The 24,191-nt window shown below is 23.9% G+C and overlaps 1 protein-coding gene across 1 annotated transcript in view; it reads left to right on the top strand.

Moving 5' to 3' along the window:
• The window catches only part of LOC101241044 (talin-1), an 81,165-nt gene that overhangs the window by 11,808 nt on the left and 45,166 nt on the right, over positions 1-24,191 (top strand). Inside the window, exons 7-9 of the mRNA XM_065791073.1 lie at positions 4,683-4,764; positions 6,329-6,398; positions 6,479-6,605. Of these exons, the coding sequence (XP_065647145.1) occupies positions 4,683-4,764; positions 6,329-6,398; positions 6,479-6,605 (279 nt within the window). The remainder of the gene's footprint in view (positions 1-4,682; positions 4,765-6,328; positions 6,399-6,478; positions 6,606-24,191) is intronic.

The following is a 24,191-nucleotide window of genomic DNA, read 5'->3' as shown; positions in this document are numbered from 1 at the left end:
ATTTCACTTCATAGTATGACCATGCAAGTATTATCAGAGGCGTGGTGGCACCAGAGGCTAAGCGGGATTCCCGCATGGGCTTTTCACTTTTTCATCTAAGTATGGGCCTTTTGGAAAATTTTAATTGTTTCTACATTTTAAAGAACTTCCACAATCATTTATAATATTCATGTAAGCACAAATTAAATTTTATTAATCACTTGATTTAAAGTCTTCGACTTTGAGCGCAATCATATTAGTATTTTGCATAATAGCCTCAAAACATCTACATTGCTCTGAAAACAAAGTAGATGTTTTGAGGCTTATTATGATATTTTTTTCATGAGAAAATAATGAACCCATAAACGGTTTTTAAAGATCGTAATGTTGATAAAATAAATTTAAGAAAGTCCGCAGACCCAACAATAATAATAGGTATTATTATTGTTGGACTTAAATTAACTTAATTTAAAATTTATCCCCAAAATATTTTTCTTTAATAAATTAAAACTGAATACAATTACTATATAGTAATTGTATTGCATTTTAATTTATTTAAGAAAAATGTTTTGGTGTTAAATTTTAAACGTTTTATATAAATAAAATTTGAACTCATATTTTGCATTTTTGTAACGTTTCGAAACAGATATAAACTTTTTCAATAATAAAAAAAGTTTTTTATCTTTATACAGTTTATATTATTGTATGTAAATAAAGAAATCACTCCGTAATATCCTGTCCTCAGACAGATTAAAAAAAGGATAATGAACTGCTAAATGAAACTACATTATAAAAACTTTTATGTTTAAACTATGTCAACAACGGCACCATTTTAAGAGCGGCATTTTTACTGTTGTGAGTTAATGCAAAAATGTTAAAAAAAGTTAAAACACCGAATTAAACAAAAGCATAAACTAAAATGAATTTTCTCATAAAATAAAAAGAATTTCTTATTTTTCAAGATTTTCAATAATTATTTTAGAAAAAAATTTTTACATAATTTAAAAAAATTTATATTATTGTACAATAAAATATATATCATTATATAGTGATAGAAAAATTAAAATCTTTGATTTTTAAATTTGTGTTAGGCTATGTTCTTCAAACAATAAAAAACTAATCGTATTTGCTTGCGGTAAAGTTGTGTTTTAAGAAAATCATAACAAAAACGTGGTCGCTGCATTGTGTTGTTACCATTTTTATTTTGAAGTATTACAAGCAATAATATAAATTATATATATATATATATATATATATATATATATATATATATATATATATATATATATATATATATATATATTTATATATATATATATATATATATATATATATATATATATATATTTTCTTTTCGTATGGGCCTTTACATCAAGCATATATGGTAAAATCCCGCATATATAGGCCTTTTAATAAAAATCCAGCACGGGCTTTTTAGAGCCACCACGCCCCTGAGTATTATTTGATTTTGAATACTTGTCCATGGCTGGTAATATGTTATAAAAATTTGTATACATTTTAAAACATGCTGAAAAAATTATCATTACTATGAAGAAACTTAAAAAAAAACTTATCATAAAAAAAGCAAATAAATCTTCTAAAAAAATAAGGAAAATTAAAGTAAAAATAACTTAACTTAAACCAAAGTTAATAAAATAAAATTAAAACTTTACTAAAGTAAATAATAAATTATAATGATAAGATTATCTAAATTATGTTTAGAATAAATAACTTTGAATCGTTTATCTTAACTAATGTTTTTATAATATAATATTATGCAAAACACTTTTTAAATAAAGTAGCAACTTACATCTAATGATTGTTTAACAAATACTTACATTTAAAAGTTAAAAAAAAGGTCCTTAACAATTCTTTGCAGTAATGTAAACAAATTAAATTGCTTATTTAAAAAGTTGATATGATTTTTTTTTTTTTTTAAATATTTATAATAAAAATATATACTTATATAAATATAAAAAATATATATATTATTCATTAATATTTTTATAAAGAATCATATAAAATCAATATAAATATAGAATCATATAAAAATCAATATAAAAACAACTTTGCTTTTGTTTTTATTTAATGAAACGCATTTAAATAAAGTAACGTTAAACAAAGTTATTTAATTCAAATGGCTTTCAAAAAAGTTTCTTTTTTTTTTCTCAACAAAATCTTTCTACTTTTCAAATGAATTAACTTTAATGATTCTTATATAAAGTTTATTAAAGAGACCATCGCTGCTGTTTAAAGTTGGTGCTTATAAAATTAAATTTTTTTTTTAATAATTTTTACATTTTCTTATTTTACTTATAAAAAAATCTTATATAATTAAATAATATAAATAAAAATTTATACAACTTTCAATGATATTTTAATTATAAACATTAGCTACTTTATTTAAAAATGTTTTGCTAATATAAAAATATGTCAAAGATATTTATTTTCAAAAAAATTAAAAACCAATTTTTTCAGCGCAATTGTTTAAAACCGTGATTAAATTGTCAAAACAAAATATTATTTGCATGGTCAAATAAAGACTTGAAATTGCACGCCTTCCTGGCCAAGCCTGGCTTTACCACTACCGCATTAAAGATCTTAAATCTTGTGCTTGAATAAACTGAGAGTTTAGGGTACTTTTACCAAAAGTACTGTTATTATTTTAAGAGATTTTCAAAAGAATTTTTAAAAATAGTAAATGCAAAATTCCCAGGTGCAAGTATATATAAATATATATGTTAGATGTATAGTTATATAACAATGGTAGATATCATAAAACCAGCATCTGGTAAATCATCTGGTTACTAAGATCTTATAAATCATCTGGTTACCAGCATCTGATAAAACAACTGGGTACCAACATCTAGTAAATTATCTGGTTACTAACATCTGGTAAACAATTTACGTTTGGAAAATTTTGATAAGGATCCGACAAAAGTTATTTTGTAATTACTAAAAGTATGTATTGAACACGCTAAGCTAAGTATTGTTATTGTATGAATACGTGTCTATTAATTATCCTTTGATCTTTTTCAACAAAAATCTATATTGGGTTATGCTCAAAAAAACCTGAAGAATATGGAGGTCAGACCACAAAATATTATAAAAATAAATATAATTTTTTAAATACTTTAATGGTACAAGCATTCATTTGCAAACATTTTTAAAATAGAAACATTATTGTTTATATTTAATACAAAATCATTTTAAATTTGAGTTGTATTTTTCTTTCTAGATGTTTTATATTCTATTAAAAGTTTAAGTTAAAAATGTTGTTTGTTGTTTATCAAAAGTTATTAATGTTAAGTAACTTACATAATGTGTTATTTGGCTATAAATAAAAATTATAAATTTTGGGTTAAATAAGCTATAATAACAGTAAGACAAAGTTACATTTTTTTAAATTTTAAAATGAGTTTATTTTATTTTAAAAATCCCCTCAGTCAAAGAAAATTCTACATGTGTGTATTACTTTTGTAGCTTTTGTGTTTTTAGGTAATAACTTTTATGTATTTAGTACTTAAAAACAAAACAAATAGTACATAAATAATATTTTAATAAATATCATTCGGTTTATAAAGCAATAGAGTGTTGATTTTTTATTGTCAATATTTAAAACAATGGTGATGATGGTGGTGGGACCATTATTTTATTATATGAGGATTCTGAATCTTCAAAAAGAAATTTGAAAAATGTGATTGTATTAATATAGTTTTAAAAAGTCCTGATATCATGGCAACAGCTTGATTGCTACCTAAATTTTCTGTGTATAATCAAGTGTATATTTATGCTGAAAGTTCAGTGAGTAACAGATCTTTTATGCTAAAAGTTCAGTGAGTAACAGATCTTTTATGCTGAAAGTTCAGTGAGTAACAGATCTTTTTCAGTTTCAAATTCAACTAATCTAGTTATTTTAACAACTTTATCATTGACTGTTTGTTTTTTTTTCCGCAAAAATTTAAAATCTTTTCTTTTTTATTTTATATATAATAATAATTCCTTTATAATTTGTAACCATATCACTTTTTACTATTAATCTACGATTTTCATTTCTATTATTGTAAATTATTGCAAATTATAAGGAATTATAGAAAAAAGAAAATGTGTTTTTTTATAAACAAGTTGACAACTACTTTTAAAATGAAATGTTGCAAATAAATCATTAAGTCAAGTATTATTTGACTTCATGATTTATTTGCTTATTAAAATGAAAATCTATTACAAATTAAAGAAAGGAGTTTAAAGAAACCATTCTTTTTTATAAAGATTTTTATTTTTGTAGGGGATTCTTTTCCAATGCAACTTAATAATTTAACAATGTTTTTCCTTAGTATTGTAGATGTAGATGAGATGTAGATAAGTTGTAGATGAGATGTAGATGAGATGTAGATGAAATGTAGATGTGATGTAGATGTGATGTAGATGAGATGTAGATGTGATGTAGATGTGATGTAGATGAGATGTAGATGTGTATTTTTGCAGATGTAGACTTCTTATAAGAACTTCATAAAAAATTAGCATTTTAAAAATTATTAGTAAAAAAACAAAATTGACACCAATATAATAATAACAACATTTGTTTTAAAAATTGTTTTATGTTTTTTTTGTTTTTTATGTAACATTTCATTTTGTGTAGGCTGTTTTATGTAACATTTCATTTTGTTTTAATGTTGATTAAATTAAAATTATTAAACTTACAGGATTTAATTATGGACAAAGTTGACCAAATACAAGAGAAAAAAGTTCAAACAATAAAGAAGAAAGCACACACTGATGATGACAGTATTCAAATTTTTTCTTTGTTACCTAAATGTTTTCTATTTTCACTTAGTGTAATGTATTATATTTTATGATCCCAGTTGCAATCTACTGAATTGCTTCCTTTAACAGTAATACAAACTAATGGGTGTTGACTTTTTTTAAGTGTTAATAGTTAACAGTTGTTTTTTGTTAGGGTTTTTTTTTTTAAGTGTTAATCGTTAACAGTTGTTTTTTGTTAGGGTTTTTTTTTTTAAGTGTTAATCGTTAACAGTTGTTTTTTGTTAGGGTTTTTTTTTTTTAAGTGTTAATCGTTAACAGTTGTTTTTTGTTAGGGTTTTATTTTTATTTTATTCAATGAATTGAAAAAATTTTGTTACTTAAAAGTTTTGCTTCTATAATTGACCACATTGGAGATCAAGGGGGTTAGGGCCAGGGACATAATTGACCACATTGGAGGTCTAATGGGTCAGGGAGCATGTTTTAAAACTCTTTCCTTAAAAATAGGAAAAGAACAACCTGATTTGCTGAGTTTGAAAAAAGAGGTGTTTGCTTGTTTGTTCAAAATAGAATTAAAAAATCAAAACAAATGTCAAGAAGAGTATTGAATAATAAATGTGAAATGGAATATTTATATAAAACAAGAAAGTTTATTAACTTTTGTTTTAAAACAGTGTGCAACTAAAAAACAGCTTTACAGAAAAATATTATCTTAAAATTAAAGATTAAAAAAGTAGTTTGTTTTCCTAAAAAAGTAGTTTGCACAGTTTCCTAATAAATTTTCAACCTTATAAAAGTTACAACAGTTATTTAAAACAACAAGTTATTTAAAAACTATCAAACCAATGAAGAAACTCAACTATCTTCAGATTTACTTTATGATTCAATTTTTTTATTTTGTATTATTAATTTCTATTATTTTTATTTAATATTAATAAAATATAAATAAACTAGTTCAGATTTTTTCACATTAAGTTAATTAAAACTAACAAAATAAAAAATTCATAAAATAATACCTAAGCTTTTAAGAACTGCTCTATGTAAAAATTATAAACATTACTAAGACTTTTCAAGTTTGAGAGTATTGCTCATAATGTTATACTTGTGGATTATTTATACATAAAATATATTTAAAATAGGTTTTAGATTTAGTGTTCGATAAAAAACTTAAATATAGGTCTGCAGTAAATTATAATTTTAACAAAGTTGATATATTTTTTTATCCCTAAAATGTGGAACGATCATGTATTAATTCTTAACATCCCTACTGGGCTACACCAAAATAAATTTTATGTAAAGGCTGATCCTGATTTTTTTTTGTGCCTTAATATGCTTAACTGCTTTTGTTAATATGCTTAACTGCTTTTGTGCCTTAATATGCTTAACATGCTTAACTGCCATATAAGATTATGATATAGAGGCAGACATATGATATAGACATATTATATAGAAATATGATATAGAAGACTTTAAATAAGACTTTTGTGTCACTGGAATGTTAATAGGATTGACAGAATTTTTGTTAAATAATTATGTTGTAGATTTCTATTTTAGATCTTTTTTTATATATACAGAGATCTTTTTTTAGCTAATTGGTTGCGTAATGATAAAACATTTCGTGAAGTTGGTGTACATAATGATTCTGTTGTAGTTATACGGTAATTTAGAAACTTTAAATAAAATGTACATCTATTATTTTTCAATATTTTACCCTTAAAAACGTTTTGAATATTTGTAGCCGAAGATATGTCTATGAAAAGAGTGTGAACATAACCAATCCAGTTGAAATCAATCTACTATATAATCAATACCGTGACAATATTTTAGATGGAAGTTATCCTTGTCAACTTGATGAAGCAGCTTTGGTATGGCTCTTGTTATTTCATTGTATGTGTGTGTGTGTGTATATCACCATGATCAGTTGAAATTTGGATGATTTTAAATTGAGTTTTCTCAAAAACAACTTAATCAATTGTAATGATTTTTTTTTTATAATGATGTTTTCATAACTATTTTTTTGTGAGTGGGTTTTGTTTTGTTTACTTCTCATTAGTTTTTGCAATGTTGAGTAAAGAGTCTAAAAGTTGAAAAAAAGTTTGAAATTTTACATAGAAAATCAATTATAGAAATTACGTAGAAATTCCATGGTTTCAAAAGCATGTAAAGTTATATAATCAACTATTGGAATTGTTATAAAACTTTATAAGGAAAGCAAAACTGTAAAATCAGGAAGTGGGGAAAAATCAAGATTTATTTCTTAAAAGAAGATAAAATTAATATTCTACTCAATTTTTGAAATCTGACTCAGTCGCAATAAGATTTATATACAAAATTTAAATGCAGTAGATTTTTCGTTCAAAGAGTATTCAAAAAGAAAAGTCTGAAAGCATATTACAAGAAAAAAATACCAAAACAATCGCTTGATGGAGAAATCAAGGAAATTGGACAAGCTAAAAATATGTTTAAATTAATTACGTAAAAATATTTATGCATTTTAGAAGATGATAAAACTTTAAAGTAAAAAAGATCACACAACTCCAGGTAATCAATACTATTATCAGTCAAAAGTTATAAAGCTTTGGAAAAGTTTAAGTACATTCGAGTTGAAAAATTCGCTCTGAATGCTTGAAAAAATGGCTTCTTCCTCTAATCAAAAAGCATGAACAACCAATCTTATTTTGGCTCCACTATATTGGCTCCAATCTATTTTACTCCAAAAAAGTAATGCAGTTGTATAAACTAATCCACCAAACTGTCCTTAGTAGCAAATTATCCAATCTTACTGGGCAATTGTGAGGGAAATATTGAGAAAAAGAGGCAAATGTGTAAATAGTGTTGAAAATTTTGTGACTCAAAGAAAAGTTGTGGAGATAATGGGGAGTACTTTACAAAAAATTAAATTATTCGCACATCATAAAGTTAAAGCTCAATTTATTTTTGTTGAAATAAAAACTAATTATGCTAGCATCATTATATTAAAAAAATCATTACAATTGATTAAATCATCCAAATTTCAAGCAATCATGGTGATATATATATTTTATATATATATATATATATATATATTTTATATATATATATATATATATATACATATATATATATATATAAATATATATGTATGTATATATATATTATATATATATATATATATATATATATATATATATATATATATATATATATATTATATAAATATTATATATATATACATATATATTGTATATATATATATATATATATATATATATATATATATATATATATATATGTATATATATATATATATATATTTATATATATATATGTATATATATGTATATATATATATATGTATATATATATATATATGTATATATATATATATATACATAAATATATATATACATAAATATATATATATATATATATATATATGTATATATATATGTATATATATATATATATGTATATGTATATATATATATATATGTATATATATATATATATATATATATATATATATATATATATATATATATATATATATATATATATATATATATATAAACTAACAGAAAGCTTGTTGCAAAACCTAAACATCAGAAATAATTGACTTAAACCCTTTTAGAAAAATGTCTTTCAATTGAAAGTATTAAACCATCAGTAAAATTAATACTAAAAGTATGAAGAGGTTATAAAATAATTTACCAGTTAATATCTAACATTATTTGAATGATTTACAATTGACTTAAATCATATCAGTTTGAGGCAGAACCATTTTCATTCCCAAAGTTCAACACAATAAGTTATTAGTTACTGACACAAAATAATAATAACACTCCATTATGCTTTATGACACTCCATCATGCTTCATAACACTCCATCATGCTTTAAATTAACGAAAATATCAAGCAGCTTCTTGTAATATTTTTTATAATTTTTTATAATAAAATGAACTTTAATTAGATTAATATTAAATTAACTTACAATGTTATACAGGAGTTATTAATTTTTTGGTATTACCTTAATTTTTCTTTAAAAAAGAAAATTGTTTTCTTAATAGCGTTAAATGCACACAACTCAATAAATTTATTATAAATAGCTAAGCGTTTGATGACAAATACGTTTCAAACAAAAAATTTTAGTTTACAATCAAACATGTGTATAACAAATCATGAAAAATATGTAAACTTTATTCTTTCATATTGTTTTAACACATCATATAACAAATCTAAAATAAAAATCGTAACAGGTAAGTAGATATAAAAGAAAAAAAAAAAAATAATAACTGGAAAACAATTTACCTGCTTTTTGTAACCTGTTGTGATACTGCAGTTGCTGTCGTGATGCAGCAGTTCTTGTCAGTGTTGCTAAATGATGTTATTTCATGTTGGATTTTAGTAAACTTTAGTTAACTTTAAAGACATCGTAATGGGTTTAAAATGTTATTAAAAAGCAAAATATAAAATGCTTCAAGGAGTCAAACTATAGTTATTATTAAAAACAGTTTAATAAATGAAACTACCAATTAATTATTTTTTAACAATAAAATGTAGCATCATTATATTAGAATAATAGAACAATAGAATGCAGCATCATTATATTATGATAGTTGGATAATGAGTCAATTTAACTATATTTTGAAGTTTCTTAATTTTTTAAAATAAAAGAATAATTAAAATCCAAAAGTATGACTAAAAATTAAAAAATTTAAAATCATTTTAAAATGATCTTTTAGTGTTAATTAAAAAAAAAAAAATTTCATAACATGAATTATTTTTAATTAAACAAAGAATGCAGAGACCTGCACAATCCTGAACCAGTTTATATTTTAATCTAAAGTAATAAAAATAAAATAAATAAAAAAAACTTTTTAAAAATAGCTTTCTATTCAATCGACTAAAAAGTAGAAAATAACTTTTTTCTGGTACTTGTGGAAATCATGTACTTAGTAATAATCACTTTTGTAAAGCCAATACTGGAAGACATTGAAGGCAATTCATGTACGTATGTAAACAAACAAACTCATCGAAGTAAAGGAATAGAAAGTTTGGCGCTTTTTAAGTCAGATGCTTTCAAAATCAAATTCGTTTTAAATGTACATAAAGCTAAAGGCACCAAACTTTCTATTCCTTTACTTCGATGAGTTTGTTTGTTTACATACGTACATGAATTGCCTTCAATGTCTTCCAGTATTGGCTTTACAAAAGTGATTATTACTAAGTACATAATTTCCAAGAGTACCAGAAACAGAAAAAAGTTATTTTCTACTTTTTAGTTGATTGAATAGAAAGCTATTTTTAAAAAGTTTTTTTTATTTATTTTATTTTCTACTTTTTAGTCTTGATAAAATTGAATTATTACACTTTTTGATTATGATTAATATTCAATAAAAATTTATTTTGAACTCTGTATATAATAATTAACAAAAATATTTGGAGCATATTTTTTTTATTAATTTAAATGTTGGTTGGGTCTTCTTCTCGGTTGATGTATTTGTTCTTTTTTGGACGCATTTTTATTTGTCTAAAATTAACAAGTGGAATATTTGTAAAATTTTTAATTAAATTTATATTGATAATTAACACTTTTTGATGCCCTCTCGGTTTCCGATATTTTTTTCGGAGTTCCAGATCTAACCAACGGGGAGGTGGGGCATTGTAAATCTAAAATACTTATTGAATCAAATGTAACAAATATAGCTATTGTTAGTCGGCAAAAGATTATTTGTAAAATTTCAGGGCTGTACGATCAAAAGAATTGCTTCAAAAAGCGCTGTGAAGTTTTGGCCTCCACAAAAAAAATCAAAAAATCGAAAAATGCGGACTCGTCAGTGAGTGAATAGAAAGCTATAAAAAAGGGTGAAGCAATTTAAATTTGACAATTTTTAATATATATATTCAAATACCTTTAAAAGAAGCGTAGCACTTTAAAAAAAGAAAAACGGAGAAGCATAATTTTTCTGACTACTTCCAACTGAAGTTTTTTATTTTTTGATTCCTTATTATATTTTCTAAGAGGAAGAATACATATAAGTACAGAGAAGTATAAAATATACTGAAATATATGCATATTTATGTATATATACTTACATGTCAGCAAATAACAGTCTTAATTATTTTTTTATGTTAAATACATAAATAAAATTTTAACTAAAAATAAAACAAAACAGTTAACTTACTCAAATCAGTATCAGTTTGGCTGTTTTTCATTTTTATTAACCCTTCTAATAACAAGCATAACAATAAAGTTAATTGAAGTAACTAAAAAGTACTTCAGTGCTTTCCAATCACTCTAAAAAATAAGGTAAAACTTGCTTAACTAGTTACTTAAAATTCTGTGCTACAATGAATAAAAGCCTATCACAGTTTTACAGAATCGCAACAAACAATAGCTAATAATAAAATGAATTAAACTTTCTAAAAAGGCCTTCAACTCCTTCTAATTGGTCTGAAAAAATAATATATCTAATAAAATTATATATATATATATATATATATATATATATATATATATATATATATATATATATATCAGGCCTTGTTAAGAAGCGTTACGCAGCTCGCATTTTGCTTGCGAAAAGGCGATTTGCCTACGCATTCAGCAGTTTTGCGCTACACAAAAACTTATATCTTTTAGAATATTTAAATTATCTTTTGATTATCGTTAACGTGACGTTTATTCAGAAGAAATTAAGTCGTAAGTAAAAGCATTTAACCGCAATTGTAAACTAATAGATTTTTTTGTTAAAGAAACAGTTTGTTTCATAATTTTTTTTTTGTTATTAAAAATTAGTTAAAAAAAATAAAGTGTTTTAAGTTTTATCTTAAGGAATTAAATACATAAATTCCTTTTAAATATAAAAATTATTTTTAGTCATAATAGTTTAAAAAATGCACAATTTATTTTGATGTAAATATTTTATTAATAAGATATTTTGTTTATTGTTATTTCAATAACGTAAAGTTTTAATGACGTTCATTTAATTTATGAAAATAAATTATGATCATGAATATGTTATCGGTAACTGATAAATAACAAAAAAAAACTATTGTTTAAAAACATTATTAAAAAGAGTTCACAAATTAAATAAGAAAAAATTTATTAACAGTTAATAAAATAACCAAAAACCAAATGTAAAATCATAAGAAAATAAACAAACATTTTACGTTTCATGAAAAAAATATTTTTTTCAAAATAAAATTTAGTTCATATTTGAAAAAAATAATAAAAATGATTTTTTTAATAAGAACTTAGATTTTATTTGTAACTTTTGTTATAGTGAGAAAAAAAAAACTGTTTGTATGATTTTTAACGCGTTAATAAAATAACTTTAATTACAATGTGGTACTTGAAAAGACGCTAGTGACGCAATATAACTTCTAACGATGCAAAATATATTTGCTGAGTTGAGTTACTTAGAAATGCATTACGCGTTTTCGCTACGCAGAGAAATCTCGTAACAAGGCCTGATATATATATATATATATATATATATATATATATATATATATATATATATATATATATATATATATATATATATATATATATATATATATATATATATATATATATATATATAGATTTATATGTATATATAGATTTATATGTATATATATATATATAGATTTATATGTATATATATATATAAATATTAATACTTGAATTTAATATTTAATAGTGTTGTTTCACTTTCGTTTATATATATATATATATTATATATATATATATATATATATATACATATATGTATATATATACATATTTGTATATAATATTGCAGTAGTTGGAGACAGTTAAAATATGATTACTCTCAAAATTTGAGAGATTTTGGATAAAGAATCGCTTGCGGATTTAAATTCTAAGATTTGTAGGATTATGCGCAAAAACACCTTAAAAGGCGTTATATGCAAAAATTGATGTTTTAAATATGTTCATTTTTTTTTTTTTTTAAAGTAACTGCATTTCTGAATGATTTAAGTTTATAATAATTTATAACAATTAAGCTATTTTTATAACAACTTGTTAACTATTTAAAGATTTAAAAAGTGAAACTTTTATTTTTATATTTACATAAGAATATCAAAATAAACATTATTTTTACAATTTAAAACATTTTGAACATGGTTATATATATTTAGGAAAACATTTTTAATTAAAAAATATCATCATAAGAATGAAAATAATGCCCTTTTGAAACATATGGTTTACGCATCTTCCTGCTAAGTAGTTTAGTTAAAATGCAGCTGTGTCGATTCTCAAATCCATAGACATATTGGGATGCTTCTGACACAAGTTTTACTGCTCGCTTAACACTCTGGGAGTGTGATGGAAAGTCGGGGATTTCAGGCTCAACATTATTGTCAATCATTTATTGGATTTGCTCAATTGAAAAATTTTGTGTTGTTGGGGGCTCTGTAAATTTAGTATTGATGATGTCAACCAACTCGTACCAATGATTAGCATTGAAATTAATTTCCGGAATTTTATTCAAATTTACTTCCAAATTTTTGTTGTTTACTCTATAAATATAAATCAAAGGCCACATTTTATGTGTCTTTTTTTTTTTAATTTATTCTAGTTAATTATAAAAAAAATACCTTTGCCTTTGAGCCAGTAAGATTTGAAAACCAAAGTTTCGTATATTGCTGTCATTATCTTTTAACATGGTATAAAGAATATTTTCAGGTTTTAGACACCATGCGTTGTTTTTAATGTTTTTTTTAACAATATGTTTAACATCATCAAAGGGAAGATTATTTATTCTAGTAATAGTAGAAAAAATAAGGCGTGGGGATTCGGAAAATTTTGTATTTTTTATTTCAAACCATGCTGGAGCGTAAACCTGAACAATAAAATATACAAGTTTTTTTAAAGAAAGGGTTGGTTGATTGTCTCTAGTATACAAACAAAGAAGGCGAATAGCTAGTGTTAACCACTTTGCATGGTTAAGCGGTCCAATTTTATAGGCAGCCCATTTATCAGAAACTTTACCAATACCTATTCCTTTGCAATATTCAAATAAAAGTCTTTGATCCCAACTAAGTATTTCTTCTGGAATATATTTATCTACAATTGGGTTTTCAAGACATTCAAACAAAACTTGATTTCTATCCTGAATATTTTCAGCACATCTTTTGCCAAGTAGACCACTGAAGCTTTTTGGCCCGGTTGTGTCACCATCAAGTTTCACAAAAAGAGCTCGTAACGGAAGTTCATTTTGATGTAAGGCGCATCCAATTAGATGTAGTTTTCTTTTTAAAAACTCTTCTAGTTTTACAACTAAGCCATATATTGGTCCAGTATTGGTAGCAGTATTATCAAGAAGAACAGCTTGTATACTTTCCAAACTGTTATGTTCTTGTAAAACACTGAACGTTTCGGTAGCAAGAACTAAGCCTGTAGCAGTGACAGGAATCATCCTATGAGTCAAATGATTTCCACTGGATTCTCCATCTTCATAGGTAAATGTGATGTGATGTTCAGGTTTAATGCATTTCTTTAGTACTTCACCTTGAGATGAGTTTATTACTTTACTTGTTTTAGTTATCTGATTGAGCTTGCTATCAACCCCAAGACAAATTAACTGTTTTTTTTGTTCTGAGTCCACATCTTCACTAACAATTTTTACTTTTGACTTGGCCCTATCTTTACCTTTACTTTTGGCATTTCTCGTGGACTAATTATAAATGTAAACTGTATTAAAGTATAACACTTAGAGTCATGGGTAACAGCGTGACTTTTTAGTGGGGGTGAAAGCACCAAAAAAACCTAAAATATCAAAACTTACTATTAAAAATTGGCTTTGCTAAAAATGAAGAAATAAAACCCTTTTAAAAAAATTTGGAGGGCCCATGGCCTTCTCGTTTTCATAATGAGGGGGCCATGGCCCCCATCATTTTCATTTAGGAATTGAGTAAAACCATTAGTTCCTCCAACTAAATTAAGTAAATCCATTAGTTCCTTCGAAAAGTTGCAAAACAAAAATTATTTAGCATAAACAGGTAAAAACATTACTCTAATTATAATAATCATAAGTATTTACCTTATTATTATTGGTATTAAACGATTTCTTTAATTTGCGATTTTTTTTTTTTAACCTACTTTTTAATACTTTATATTTAATTTTAAAACCAACTTTTAAATACAAACAAGATATAATTCTTTTAAATACAAGCAAGAACTTTTAATACAAAAAAGGTTTGCAAAATTTAAATTTTAATGCGTGCAAAAGATTTAGCGAAAATTTATTGGCTTCTTAAGACAATTGCGCTTTTTAAGAAATCGTTTATTGGTTACTTTATAAATTCGAAACGAGATATTTTAAAACGAGATTATTATACTTACAATAAAATATTTCAACATTTGAAATTAACAATTTAACAAAACGAGTCCAAAATTAAGACTTGAAATGTAAATCCGCAAGCCATTTTTAAACCAGGTTACTTGAGATTTGGCAAAACCTCATTTCTAACCTAGACACAGTAACTGCAACATTACGCAACTTAAAATTTAAAAAAAAAAGCTAAAATCAACCTACCCTAATATATATATAAATGTATATATATATATATATATATATATATATATATATATATATATATATATATATATATATATATATATAGTCATATCTTGTTATATGATATGTATATAAATAAATTGATTTTAATAAAAAAGGCAGCGTATAACTATTTTTTTAAATATATTTTAGATATAATAATATATTTATTATTATATCTAAAATATATTTAAAAAAATAGTTATATGCTGCCTTTTTTATTAAAATCAATTTATATATATATATATATATATATATATATATATATATATATATTGATATTACGCAGTTATGCACACTCAGTATCAAGTCTTATTCAGAGTTGGAAATTGGTAGCCATGGGGCCATCCTGAAATAATGTACACAAGTATGGGGAGGGGTCATTTAAGAACGTACCAGTGTGTACGAGTGAAAGAGTGGATGATTTTTTGTTTGATTTTTTTTTATGTGAAGTCCGGGAAATCAGACGAAAAAGCTTTGGTTTTTTAGTTAATACATTTGTCTATCTACCGGAAAAAATATGTTACTGCAGCTTTGATATTAAATAAAAACAATGAAATTTACTAAAAGTTAACATAACTTTGTCATTTACTAAAGGTTGACAGCAAAACTTTGTTTTCTATTCAATTGGCTATTGGAGTTGAATTAACATGCTTGATTGCGGACATTCTAAGCAACAGAAACGTTTTTAATTTAAAATAGATAATAAGATATTATTTATTTTAAATTAAAAACGTTTTTATAAAAAATTAATTATAAAAAAACGTAATTATAAAAAAAAAAAATATTTAAAAATGAAAATAAAAAAGAATAAGAATTTTTTTTTATTTACAAAATCTAATGTTTTTGCAAAATCTTGTGGATTCAGTCAAGTTTTATTTTTTTAATTTAAATTTTCTATTTTCATTATGGTGAAATGTTTTGGAAATAGTAAACATTCCCTTCTATCTGTTAACTGTAATGATTTCATAACTTTCCATTCATTGTTTGTACGAAACAGAAAACCGCTTTCTAATTTAAACTGAAGGTGCGACTTAATTATTATCAAGTAAATATTTTTTTATATACTTGATTATATACTTAATAAATATATAATAGACTTATACTAATATAGTATATATTAGTGTAAATATATATATTTACACAAATATAATATGTAAATAACTTATATACTGACGTAATTTTGAGAAATGCGTTTGTGAAAATAGTGATGTTATATTTTTTCTTGTGTTGTTTGTGAGCGCGCTTTCAAAAGTTTCAATTCAAAGTTATATAACAAATACATTTGTTATACGTATTGTTTATTGAAACTTTTTTTTTTAAATTTCAGTTTTGTTTAGCTTTAACTTTTTTAATAAATAGACTTTAACCGATGTAGAGGTAAATAACCTTTAATATAAGCTCAACCGATTCAAAAATATCAGTGAAAATATTTAGTTTGTTAACTTATATTTGACAAAAAATATTTGATATTCCAACGTTTTGATGTTTTTGAATTTTTAAGTATAGTAATCATTAATTAATAGAATGTGATCAAACCTGTATGAAATTGAAGCTATAAATGAAGTTTTAGTTAGATAAATTTTTTACGCTAGATATTTATTTAAAAGATATTTATAAATATTATGCTAGATATTTATAAATATTGCACTAGATATTTAACTTTTTAACATTTAAGTTTGGAATTTTCATTGAAGTGTTGCAAGTTTTAAAATTTTATTACATGGGCTTTTAGGCAATTCAAAGTAAAATTTCTAGTTAAGCAAAGTTTTTTTCCTTTAACCAGGGTACAGTTAACAATTTCAACTGGAATTTAAAAAAAAACATGCTGATTTTAGCTTTCAATTAGAAGAAATAGATCATTTTTAATTTGACCTTATGCTGTATAAATTAAAGTTAAAGTACATCACACAGGCTTGGCCAGGAAGGCATGCAATTTCAAACCTTTATATGACCACGCAAATAACATTTTGTTTTGACGAGTTAACCACGGTTTTTAACAAATGCACTGAAAAAAAAAGGTTTTTAATTATGTTGAAAATAAATAACTTCAAAATAGTTATCTTTACTAACGTTTTTATATTAGCAAAATGCTTTTAAGTGCAGTAAAAATAATCTAAAGTACCTAATGATTTTAATTGAAAGTTTAAAAATAATGATTATCATTGAAAGTTAAAAAATAACAATTGGGTAATTCCATATGAAATCATCCACAAAAAAAACATATTTGACACCCTTATGTCTTCGAATTTGTTCATTCAATTTGTCTCGGGAAATGCCTTGTTTATCCAATTTTGTTCAAAATTATTGACTTGTAAATTCATGATTTTTGGAGGTAAAATAAATACTGGCTCAAAATCCTGAATAAAAAATTTAATTGTATATCATTATTTTATCTTAGGTCTACTGAAAAAAATTAGATTCATCAATTGTCTCTCTAATACTTGATCAAAATTTGCGTTTAAAAATTGTGTCTTTTTAGAAAAATTTAAATTTTGTAACAAAAGCAATTGAAATATTTTTTAAAACATTTATTTGAATAAAACATCAAATAGTGTTATTTATTAACTAGTTTAGGACGTCTATAGTCATGGGCCAAGGGAAGGCCAGGGGGCCTCTGACCAAATCTACCCCCTGGCGCTTCCCCAAATCCCCCTGGATTTTTTTTTAAATGCATAAAATGATATAATAATAAACAATTATTTAAACTCAATTTAAAAGCATAATTTTTTTTTAAGTTTAAGTAGTATTTATTTTTTATAATAAATGTCTTTGAATAAAAATAAAATTTTATCAACTTTTTAAACAAGCGATTTAATTATTTTTTCTTTTGTTTACATTACTGCGAAGAATTGTTAAGAATCTTTTTTTTAACTTTTGAATATGCGCATTTATTAAACAATTGTTAGATTTAAGTTGTTACTTTAATTAAAAAGAGTTTCGCTTTATATTATATTATAAAAACATTAGTAAAAAGATAAACGATTTAAAGTTAATTTAAACGATCTAAACATAATTTAAATGATCCTATCGTTATATTTTATTATATATTTTAATAATTTTTGTTTTTTTATTTTAGTCAAGTTATTATCATTTTGTTTTTTGTTATTTTTTTATTTGCTTCTTTTACGATAAGTTATTTTTAAGTTTCTTTAAATTGTTAAAATGTATACAAATTTTTAAGACATATCAACAGCCGTGGTCATGTTTTCAAAATCAAATAGTGTTTATGTGGTCATATTATGACGTGAAATTGCACGCCTTCCTGGCCAAGTATGTCATGCATAAATTATTAGTGATATACTTTATTTAACAAAATTCAACTGTTTAAACATATTTTGACTTCAGCAAGAAATTATACTAAAAATATTTTCAGTGCTGTACATGGCAATAGTTTGGGGTGGTACTGGTTGCAAAAATGTTTACCTAAAAAAAAAAATCTTCTTTATTATTATTTTTCTTAATCAATATGTGTTTAAAAAGTCCCTTCTGTGTATGTATATTTAAAAACAGCTTGTTTTACTCATTGGTCACGTATTTTAAATGTCTAAACTACATATTTTAGACATTTTAAACATTTTTCCGCATTTTTTAAATATTTTGAGTTGAACCTTTTAAGTGAGATGCATAATCTTTTGAAAATAGTTATTGCAAAGTTTTAGGACAAACATTATTTATGGGTAGCACTATTACCTAATTTGGGTAAAGTAGTTTTTGCACCTATTTTTCAACATTTTTTAAAAGTTTCACTGTCAGTTTTTAGAAATTAATTTGAAAACTTTTAGTATGTTAGTTTTTAGTAAGTATTGCATTACAGGTAAAAAACTACAGGAAGAAATTATTTTTGGGTTGTACAGGACTGACATAATATGTTACTAATGTACAAAATACCTCTAACCCCATTGACATCCTCTTTCTTGCTTCAATGGCAATTGCGTCTCTAATGGTGAGGTGTAAGCAATCGGAAACTCCAGTAAATGATTCAGTCAGCATCTTTGGATTTAACTATAAAATAAAGGCTAGCAATCCTTTTTTTTGGTAGCATTGTGTAAAATTTGTCATCTTCTATACTTTTGTGTTTTCATCATCCTCACCAATAATTTTCTCAGCATCTTTACTCATAACAATATCTCATCTTCTTTTAGATTAATCATGCGCTGCTCTCTTCAGTTCCAGGTGTTCAGTACGTTTATGCATTCTTTCTCTTTTTGGTAATTAATAATATCTTAATAATATCTACCAAGCATGTGACTAACCTTAAAATAAATATATGAAAAAGAGTTAGAAAAAATTGTACATATATACCTTAAACAAAATAGAAAAGCTTTATAAGTAATGTTGTTAATCTGTGGATATTTCTGCTGGTTTTGTAAGAACAGCCACTTCTCTTTCCAAGTTAAAATTTGTGATCCCCGTAATATGATTTAGGCTTTAGATATTAAAATATCGCATAGCTGATTTATTGATATCCTGAACATTTTATGTGTCTTCTCTGTGCATTTCTCATGTCTTCTCTATGTCATTCAACAAACACTTTTAGGAAATACTTATGACATTTTCTATCTGGCTTGATTGAAAGTGTTTTTCTCCCCCTAATTTTTAAGCTCGATTAAAATTGTGTTAAAACCATCATGGGTTGAAGATGATCCTTTTTCACTCACATTTTCAACTCAGAAGTGCAAATATCTTCTTAAAAAAGTAACTTTTAGTTGAGGTTTTAAACCAAAAGCTAAACTTTTTTTGAGACCAAATCCAATAAATTCGTCTTGATGATCTTTTCTTGTGTGAACAATTTCCCCCGCTTTAGACTTTTCCATTTTTGAACTACACTTAAAAATTGAAGTAATGCAATAACTTCTGCCCATTCTGAATTGAATGCTTAAAAATCAATAAACTCTAAAAATTTGCAGTTAATAACATTACGTTATAATAGAGTACATAGATAGAAAAATAAGTTAATAGTTGAAGTTTTAGTGTTTTAATAATTTTAGTTTAATAAACTAAAGTTTAATCAGCTAAAATTTGTTAATAGTTAAAATGTGATTTTCTGTGTGAAAATAAAATTTCAATAGCTTTTAAATAAATTTTTTTGAAAATGTTGGTTTGTACATTGTATTCATAAGTATGTACTACACTTTAGTATACTATATATCTTAACAAATTATTAACAAGTGATTTTCCAATCAGTGGCTGCATTTTTTTATGACTTAATTAGTTTGCATTCTTGCATTCTTGCTGTTCAATGAACTGCAACAAGAGTTTAAAGATTGATACTATATTGACAAAATGACTAAACTTGATATTGTGTGACCCCCAATTATTTTTCATTCAGCCCAGTTTTTTTACATGTTCTTAGTGAAAAATAACATATTTTTATTTTTGATTTTAAAAAATAACAAATAAAAATTCTCAAATTAATTTCTAAAAACTGACAGTGAAATCTTTAAAAATGTTAAAAATAAGCGTAAAAACTGTACACAAATTAGTTAACTGTACTACCCTGTTGTGGTTTGATTTTCCCAAAATTTTACAATAACTATTTTCGAATCATTATGCAACTCACATAAAAAGTTGAAAAAAATATGGAAACAGGACACCCTAGTGCTTGCTAATGCATACTTTAATTCAGGCCTTTTTAAGTAGAGTTTTACAATACGTATCTTATGCAATTATCGTATATATTTATCAATATGCTTATTGCAATATGTATTTAAGGTAACCAAAACTTTTATCTCTTGGAATATTTAGATTGTTTTTTGATACTGTTTATGCAGCATTTATTTATATTAAATTAATTGTTGTAAAAAACATTTTGTGAAATAAATAATTTTTTGATTAAAAAAAATTTTAAGGAATTTAAAATTGTTTTGTAATATTTCTTAAATAAATAACTATTTCTTTATAGTTTGCAAACTATTTTTATTACATAAAATATTTTATAAGTCTCCATAGATTTAAATGTGTAAAAGCAAACATAAAACTTAATTTTTTGTTTTAAGAAAAGATAAGTGGTTTTGTTTAAGAGAATTTTTTTCAAAATATCATTAAGTTTGTATGACATAAGTTTTATTTATGAAAACAAATTTTGTTTTATATATTTATATATATTTTATTGGTAACTGATCTATAAATTGTTTTCAATTATTATAAAAATAGTTTATTAAATATTAAAAAAAAAAAAAAAGAACTAAATTGTGATACAACAAATAAAAGGTTTTTATGTCATTTATAAAATAATATTATCAATATGATAATAAAATATGTTCTATATGATAAAAAAAACACTGGTTTTAAAAATTTTTTGAATAAAAAGTATTTTTGAGACCTTGAGACCCTTGAACATATAGCCAGTTCCTAATATTATCAAAAAAAAAATTATTCAAAAGTCATGTTGGATCTCAAATGAAGTGAAATCATTTTCTTAAAATTTTAAAATTAAAATTTTAAAAATGATAACTATATTATATAAAAATAAATGTTAAATTTAACAGCATAAAAAATGAAGTTTGTTAACTAAAAAAGAAAAAAGTTCATTTTTACCTATTTTTTTGACAATATTTTTTTTTCAGTAAGTTTTTTATAATATAGTTATCATTTTTGAAATTTTCATGAATTTGCTTCACTTGAGACCCAAAATGATACACTTTTGAATAGTTTTTTTTTATATATAATATTAGGAACTCGTTATATGTTCAAGGGTCTTAAGGAACACCTAAAAACATTTTTTATTCAAATATTTTTTAAAACCAGTGTTTTTTATCATATTGAACACATTAAGGGGATGGTAGCAAATATTTTTCAAAAATGTTGTTTTTTATGACTAACCACACAATTTAACTTTTAATGATATAAAAATCATTCCTTAAATTCAGGTAAATATAATTCCATACTTATATATAAAATATAAGTAAGCAACATTGATAAAGTTCACCACTATAATTTTTTTTTTTTTTTTTTGTAAACATTTTTTTAATAAACATTTTTTTATGATAATTTTTTTTTTTATAAACTTTTATAAACATAAACATTTTCCAACTAATAAAAAGCAACCTTAACAGATGCTAATTTTGCAAATTGATTTGATATATGGTTTCCAAGAAAGATTGGAGTTAATCCTAGAAGACAAAGGGTAGATAACTCATCAAGTATATTACCATTCATAAAGGATCTAGATTGAAGAAGGATCTAGGTTGTTGAATCATAAAGAGAGGATCTAGATTGCTATAATGCTATAATGATTAGCTGAAAAAAATTAAGTTTTATCTGAGTTCACCAGCCACTGAGAGCCCCATGCTTTAGCAGAAGTGAGATCCTTTTCAAGCTTAAATGACCTGTCCAAGCAATTAGAGATTGTTGGTTTTTTATCAAGACAACAAATAGTAGTATCATCACGAACAATGCCAGCTGATGTGAGAGTTTCTAGGAGATCATTAATGTAAATTTAAAAAAGTATAGGGCTAAGGAAGAACCCGTGAAGTTACAGGAAATAAAGAGTGCTGTCTATCAAGGAAACTTTTATACTACTTTTGGTATGAAAGGATATAATCAATAATCTTGAAGATGTTACCAGATACACCCTAAGAAGAGAGTTTATGGAGAAGACCAGTATGCCAAAATTTATCAAAGGCTTTAGAAATGTTGAGAGCGATAACCCTAACATCTATCTAATTACAGGCCTTATGCTTTTCTGTTATGCAACAAAATCGCATTACAGAAAAGCATAACGCAAGTAAATTTAATTAGTTTTTAACATAAAAATCTTTATCTTTATAAAATATCTTTAAATTAAACAATATTGCTATAAAAAAATATATTAATAAAATTGAAATATGTTGATTGGAAAAAAAAAATATGTTTTTGAAAAATTAAATTTGAATATGTTGTCAAGAAAAAAAAAAAAATTATTAAAAACTTATACTTATATCAACTTACACTATTTATTTCTTAAAAGATTTGTCTTATGTATGCTTTCTCACAATTTAGTTGTTTTTTTTTTTAATTGAGGGGGCAATTGTTTATGGTTAAATTTCTTAATGGACAAAAAAAATAAAAATACTATTAACATTTTTTTTAACATTTTGGCTTTAACAAAATCTTCATATAGTTAATTTTAATCAGCATTCATTCATTCATGCATTCATTCTATGATCAAAAAAGTTTTTTAGATAGAATGAATGCATTCATTCTATGATCTAAAATTTTTTACTTGATTATGATTTATTTGACAAAGCATTTATATACAGTTATAAGTGTATTAAGCAATTTTGTATATTAGCTTTTTTGTAATGGAATGAAAAAAATTATTGATTTGAAACTATATATAAATTAACAAAATAGTTGAATATAAAATGAATGTTTTAAAGTAACTGGAATTAAATTTATTAAAAAGATTTTTCTTTAATATTGTTAGGAAATTTTAGCAGTAAAAAAAAAATTGTACAACAGCATTTTTAATTTTTAAAAAAGTTCAAATTTTTAACATTTAATAATAAAATTAACTTAAATATATTGAAAGAAATTTAAATTTAAAATTTTCTCAATACTAAAAGTATTGAGAAAATTTATTAACATTAAAATTTATAGCTTATGGAATATTTAGCTTAGGCGCATTAGTTTGGCCACTTATACTGGCGACGCAAAATTTTAGTGACTAGACAATGGCTAAGTATGTCTGGTCACTAAAATTTTGCATACATTCATAATACTGAAATCCTTCAGATTTCCAAAGCTATATATACATTTAAAATTATTTTCACATGTATGTAATGAAGTCCCTACATGTCTGCAAATAAATTTAGTTTTAGCGCAACAAAATTTATTGGGACAGTGTCTATCAAAAATTTGCAAAAGTGTGTGTATGCATACATACATACATACATACATACATACATACATACATACATAC

This window comes from Hydra vulgaris, chromosome 02, assembly GCF_038396675.1.
Source record: "Hydra vulgaris chromosome 02, alternate assembly HydraT2T_AEP".
NCBI classification, from domain to species: domain Eukaryota; kingdom Metazoa; phylum Cnidaria; class Hydrozoa; order Anthoathecata; family Hydridae; genus Hydra; species Hydra vulgaris.
Note: the sequence above shows the minus strand (reverse complement) of the source record. Positions and strands in the feature narration are given on the sequence as shown.